A 7,457-nucleotide genomic window follows, 5' to 3' on the forward strand; every position below is an offset into this window, starting at 1 on the left:
ACCCTCCTCATGTCCCTTATTTTATGTAACAAATTTAAATACAAAGTAACTTATAATTTAAAAAAATAAACTTATAATTAACGAAATGAAAAAAAAACCTTAAAAAGTAAATGAAAATTATTAACTTAAAACAATCCAAACTTTTGCGCTTTAACAATTATCATTATCAGATTCTCAATCCTCTATCACTCAATGTTTCTTACCAATTTACGGTTGTTTATTCTGAAAATAAAATGGGTTTCGTCTGCATACTGGAGTAATAAGACAGCCAATGAATAGTTTTTCAAAAGTTTTTTTGGACTATCATGTAAAATACAGAATATAAATTTCACTGCTAATGTAAAGTATTCTCTTGGCACAGTTTAAAAGATTAAATTAGATATTTATATTATTCTCTCTGGAATAAATAACCCTTTTATGACTTCTTTACTTTATCTTAAATTTCGAACAACATTCAGAATAATTAATCTATTAACCAGTTCACTGATTTAAAAAATATAAAATTATGTACAATTATTTACTGTAAACAGTTTTAAAATTAGATAGCGAATTACAAATAAATAACTTAAATTTAATTATGAGTTATTCAAATATACTTTACTGTTTACATAGCTAATATTACATTTATACATCGCTTTTACAAATTTATAAATTCAAGATTATGCCAAAAATTTAAATACTAACAATTCTTATTTTTTCTGACCTTGAAATATATGAAGGACGTAATTCAACAAAGGTTAAAACAAATTTTCATGTTTACATTACATCTCTGAAATGTTAATTGTTTTTATCTCATTTGTCAAAATTGTTCAAAAATAACAAAGGAAACTATATTTTAATTAATTTCAATGTTGAATTTTATAGATACTAATTATGTTAATTAATGTTAACTCAACATTGACATCTATTTTTTATAATCTCTAGTATTACTATTTGCATTATTTCACTGTATAGTGTATTATTTATAAGTATTAACTTAGGAATTTGCTTAAACCTTTCTCTCACATTGTGTATTTACTGTAAATTAACTCTATACTAATGAATTAATTAAAAATACATTTAATTAATGATAATCAATTAATGCTGGCAAAGACAAAACTGTATATACTTATTATATATAACGGCTTTGCTTTAATAGTAGCTCATATGATAAAATATATATATGCTTTAAGAAATGGACGTATTTCTAAGATAATATAATATTTAATATATACACTTATTTATTCAAAAGCATGAACAACTTATTTACTGCAAGTGAATGTTTTGTAGGATCAAACATAACGTCGTGAAGGCATGGAGCTAGAGAATATCTGATGAAAGATCTTCGAAACAAATTATAATTTGAAATTAATTTCCAGTAACCTTAAACCATCACTTTCTTTAGTGCTTTAGGATGTCAGGTAAGTCGCATTCCGATAATTCTTGAAATAATTGATTAAACTGTTACCAATAAATTAAAATACCAAAATATTATATAGATGAGTCTGGTATTATTAATAAGAGCTTTCAGATTTAGAAGATTTTGAGATTCAAAACTTAATCTCAAAGGTTTATAGAAGAGGAATCAATGATAGGATTGAGTGCGAAACTCTAGAAAGAAGCAGGAATACGCGATGAATTTCAAGGGAAGTAGTTCTTCGGAAGAGATCATACAACGTATCCTATATAAGTAATATTCAAGGAGCTAGTTAATATTAATATCAACTGAACATTAAAACCGATATCAAAAGGCGTAAAAATATTAAACAAAAAGAATATCCGGAAATTGTCAAAAACACAATCTGGATTCTTTCATTTAAATATTGAGATAATATCATGAAGTTTCCCTGCAGACAATGGAGTTGATAAGTACTGGCAAACAGACCGCAGATTCCGACGGCTTATCTCCAACTGTTTTCAACTGAGTTATTTGCATAAGGGCTTTATTGTTTGATATGAGCAATATAATTAGGTAATCCATTCCCATTGCTTGTTCAAACACATAATCTGTATTCCGATCAAATACTGTCAAAACATATAAATAACAACGGTGAAACTTATCAACACATATGTTGACTTTGAACTCCCTTATCCGCCGAGGATAATTAAAAGAGTTAAATAATAAACATGTATAAGATGTATAATGTATAAACATGTATCTGTATACAAGATTTTTGTTTAATATAGATTTTTTAAGAAGATAAGTATTTAAAAAAAACAATAATAAATTTTTATATGAATTATTGAGGTATTTGTAATCATTTCAATGATTGGACGTTAAAACATTATTCATAAATGTATATATTTTTTCCTTTTTAAACTATTCGATTACAAAAACTGTAATTAAAAAAAGAAAAGAAAAAACAAGAATAGAGAACATGGTAATATGGAACGGTATTTCGTTTGAATGTATTTAATGGATATAATCTATGATCTTAGTAAGTGTTAATAAGTTTCATAGCGAAGAAAGAATAATTACTTTGTTGAATTATACAATTTCAACATTAGTTTAATTGATTTTGTCATCATACATGCTTTAAACAAAATATTATATTTCAATTAATTACTTATATTTATATTAGACATTTTGCACCTTATATATTTATATATTACCTTTGCATTATATAACATCAATTTTTTATTTTTTTTTCTTAATTATGTTGTTTTTTACTTACTTATTCAATTACATTTTATTTTCAACATCTTTCATCACTTTATTTTTATTAATTTCAATCTGTACAATTATTTTCTTTATGTCATTCAGTTTATATATATAAATTAGCTAGAAATTATGAACGAAACGTTGACACTATTAAATAAATTATTTCAATTTATTTGTGTTATATTCTGACCGCACCCCCCAACCAGATAATGGTTCTGGCCAATCATACACTACAAAAACCTGCATGCTATGATACACTTTCACACTCGGAGGAAGGAGTAAAATGGAGAGAGTAAGCTGGCTTAAAGTGAGGCCAAAAAGCCACGCCTTTTGAAGGACTAAGAGCAGAGGAGGAGGGGAAGGTACGAGCCAATCACTGGCTACCTTCTGTTTCAGTTTAGATTACAATGGTGGGCGTGGCCTTTTTTAGTTTCACTTTTGCTCTAAAGCAGAGTTGGGTTATTCCACCACCTTTCTTATACACATTTCATAATAATTAATGAAAGTAATGAAACAGTGGAGATCAATTCCGAAATTCTCTGGGCTCAATAGGTGCACGTAAATTAATACATGTAAACTAAAACTTGGTGGGAGTACAATTCTCTAAAGTGACAATTGTTTCAATTGTCCATTACATAAGTGAAGTATCTTTCGATCGAAATATCGATGGGTTCCATATTGAAAGTAACCGACATAATACCACCTCCTCAAGAACTTATCATAAAAATTTAAATACTTATTCAATTCAACTATATCATACTGGATTAAAATAAATCCTCAATGTAGCTTATATGTCAAAGATTTAGGATTGTGCATATAGATTTTGTTTTATTTTTTATATCTAACCACATAAACCTCAAATAAATGAAAAATAGTAATTTAAAAATCCTATATTATTTTCTAATTCAACCATAATAATCATCAAATAAATTAAAAGTGGTAATTTAATTCCTAGTTGTAATGCAAAATGTTAGGAGATGTGTTGACCTGACTGAATCGGGATGAGATAGGGAGAGTTGGTATGTAGGGGCTGTCAGAGTCCATCCCTGCTTCAGACGTTGAGCTCCGAATTCTGTTTCTGATAGGCCATCTTCTATATATTTGCCCAATAATTAAGCCAGAGACCCAACCTTAGGTGGGTTCATTCTAATAAGAAACTAAAAAACAATATAAAAGTGTGTTTATGTTATAATTTATTTATTTATATTTACAACTGTATTTAAATGAAAATATATTAAGTAAATTTGATGTTAGATTATAGTGGTATGATAAAGGCATGTAGAGAAACTACTCATTGGTAGCACTCAAACAATATTTCTGTTTAAGAATGTCCCCAGGCCATTTTCTTTTCAGACGTCTCGGAGGATTGTCAGGAATGGAAGAGGAAGCAATGTTAGGAACTAGTGGGTCTAGATGGTTAGAATCTATATAATTATAAACCATAATGGTATATATTTTAGAAAGGATTTTATTATATGATATCCTTTCACATTCTAGTCCTTTTGTTACAATTAAAAAAAAAATCATTTAATACAAATTATTATGACCCGTGAATGCGTTTTATTACCAAAATCATAGTGTTATTTTTATATATGAAATTTTAGGTATGTCTAAGACCTCTAGGAAGACGATCCTTGTAGCACATCACAGTTAAATCATATGTATGGATGGGATTATGATGTTGTGACATATTATTTTATACAACCTGTACATGGACCATTCTCCGAGAAAGCAACAATTTGATGTCCAGAGCATTGCGTACTCCAACATTATTATTTGCCAACCTTTTTTATTTTCTGAATCTGAATTTAACTAAAATTAAACAGTCAAATTTTCATTCCCCCTCCTTGTTCAATCCCGACCTTCCGAATTTTATTCCCAAGATGAATCAGGTTTCCTCTAACTGCACCTCGATATACCTCAAGAGATTCGTAATAAGGGGTTTTCAAAATTTCAAGTGAATTTATGATCTGTTAGTGTTGAATTTCTGAACTGATCAAATCTGATGATAAACTCGTCCACGATAATTTTCGAATTTTTGTGGCAACGTTAGATTTCTCCCATTTATTTTCGTTAATCGGTAAAATATTGAGTAGAAATTCGTAATCGAATACGAGGAAAATAAGGATAAAAAAAGTTTAAGTTCATAATTAAAATCCCAAAAAGCAAAAATGAGCATAAAGTTTTTGAACTTCTCCAAGCGTTTCCACCGAGATCAGTTTCTGGTTCATTGCTAACCGGACTATTATATAATTTGACAATTTAACAATTGACAATTAGTGTCAACTATATAATTGATAAGTTTGACAATTATATAATTTGAGCTCCTTAACTTTTCTGCAGATTTAATAGTTTTTTTTAACTCACAATTAGATTTAAGTCGCAACAACAATTTATCCTCAACTCCTGTATACTATTTTACGAATTTAAGTATTGCGTCTGTTAATGTAGGATTCGAGACGCCTAAAATAAACCCTGTTGAAAGAAAATTTAGCGACTAAATACGTGGAAGAGTTCACGAATTTTTGAATGTGATTTCGGAATTTTATATCATTATGTGAAAAAAAAAATTCATCAAATCAACCTTTTAAAAATTCGAAAATGTATAAAAATAATCGAAAAAAGTTTTTTAAAATAAACTTATCCGTAACTGTTTAAAAAGGTGAATTCGCATTTACTAACCCTAAAAATATTCAACTTACAAGTTGAAAAAATAGCCCAGTATTATTTTTGTCACCGGCGGAACAGCAGAAAGGCGGAACACACAAAAAATAGAATGCCCATAAAAAATATTTTCATATTCACCAACATAAATACATAGTTTTACGGTTTTAATTTTTTTTCTTGGGAGGTTGAAGTCCTAACGCTGAGATAGGTTACCACCTTGATAAAATCTGATATCAGAAACGGCCCTAGCAATAAGCACAGCTGGTGAGTTCTCGTATGCTCGAGACAATGATAAATTCGCTCAGGTGATGTGTGTATAATATGATATATTGCCTAGCATATGGAGAAATAAAGGAAGAGTCAGTCTAGATTCGATAATGGCCTATATCGAAGTAAATATGAGGAGGCCTGGTCTCGAAGGCATTGCTATTTATGGGCGATAGGGTAAAACCCTTTTCCTGAATTACATCATCATTTACACTTAATATATATATACGAATATATATATATATATAGTTCCCTTACTTTTTAAATTCTTTTTCGTATTCATATGTTGTTTACTTTCCTAAAAATGTTATGATGGTATTTTAATTATATTTATAATTATGCTAAATGTACAATTGTAAATGTACACAGTCCTTGTTCTAAAATTAAAATATGAACTAAATTTCAATAATATTTTATTAGAATGATCTTTAAATAAACTTTAATACAATTTATACTTTTAAAATATTTTGATTAAAATTGAGCAACTGGAGGAGATAGGTTTAAATGTATGTACCAAGTCTTAAAAAAAATAGTCAATATACATATATTTCTTAATATTATTTTATAATTTTGGTATTAATGTGATTATTTATAACTATTAATCATTGCCTAAATTGTGACAGATTATAATATTAATCAATAAATAAATATTTTAAATAATAATAACTAAACATATATTGTACCGTAGACTGGTTACTTTTTGCCAGATCTTAGGGATCGCTGTTAATAGGCATTCTATAGAGGTATTATAATGGAAAAAGAAACCCCTGCCTACAGTAATATCTTTGAAACATGTCCACTTCCAATTTAAAGCAAAACTTTCCTTTTTGTAAATTTTCCCAATATTCAAGCAAAACAGCGATTTGTAAATTTCAATAACAATAAATTTATTTTACTTTTTTTTTTTTGTTTAATATGGAAATGATTACTTACTGTAAATTATCATCATTTTGGCTTCAGTCGCCTCGTTGTCCGATGAAGATACGTCACACCTGTAGGTCCCTGAGAGTTCCTTACTTGGGGTCTCGATCTTAACTGCTCTGTACATCTTCATAGGGTCTTCGTTTATCTTGAAATCCTTAGTGACGCTCTTCTTGAAAACCCCCAATGCTGTCGGTTTCCTGCCGACTATCCATTGGTAAATGGGATTCGGGTAGTCGTTGAAGTACCACTTGACAACAAGGCCTTCGTTGTCCAAGCCTTCCTCAAGGTCGTAGTCGCAGTCGAGGATGATGGGAGTGTTGCTGTTGCTGGCCACAGCTCCAGGCACGGACAGGTTCTTGATCCGGACTCCTTCGCTCCCTGGAAAATAATTAATACTTTAGTTATAATCTTCAAAAACTAAATATAGCAATTTAAAAAAAAAAAAATGATCAAAATAAATTTATTTTTTGAATCTTATAATCATTACAAAAATCATTATATTTATAGCTGCATGAAAAAAATGGATGCAATCTTATGCCTTAATTGGGTAATCAATTATTACGCAATTTTTTTTCGAATTTCTCCTTGAAATGAAACAAATATCTAAAAATATGTGCACTATATACTTTTTAGGCATTAACATTAGATAAACTGCCCAATCTATCTTAGAGAAATCGTTCTCTCAATTCATTTTAGCTTAAATTACGGGCAATAGGAAGACCACGATTCCTAACTCTCAGTACAAGGATTTCGGAGGGCTATGAACGAATATTTTTATTCATTTCATCTTCGGTCATCCGTGTATTGACGCTGGGATCAGGAATTGCAGCCGTCACAAAGTTGTTACCTGATCCTTTGATGTGTTAGGGGAAAACTGGTGTTTGATCGTGAGCTTAACTAGTTAATATTCTTACAACAATCAATGTATTTTCCAAGTATTGAACCTAAGAACCTTCCA

At 29.2% G+C, this 7,457-nt stretch overlaps 1 protein-coding gene across 1 annotated transcript in view; it reads right to left on the reverse strand.

The window, feature by feature from the left end:
- The window catches only part of LOC112210031 (uncharacterized), a gene marked incomplete in the record, with an annotated part of 706,770 nt that overhangs the window by 203,360 nt on the left and 495,953 nt on the right, over positions 1 to 7,457 (reverse strand). The window contains 1 exon segment of the mRNA XM_067047358.1: positions 6,509 to 6,877. Coding sequence (XP_066903459.1) covers positions 6,509 to 6,877 — 369 coding nt within the window.

The sequence above is a fragment of the Halyomorpha halys genome, unplaced genomic scaffold (genome assembly GCF_000696795.3).
Source record: "Halyomorpha halys isolate HHAL.00 unplaced genomic scaffold, Hhal_1.1 Scaffold139.1, whole genome shotgun sequence".
Classification (NCBI taxonomy): Eukaryota; Metazoa; Arthropoda; class Insecta; order Hemiptera; family Pentatomidae; genus Halyomorpha; species Halyomorpha halys.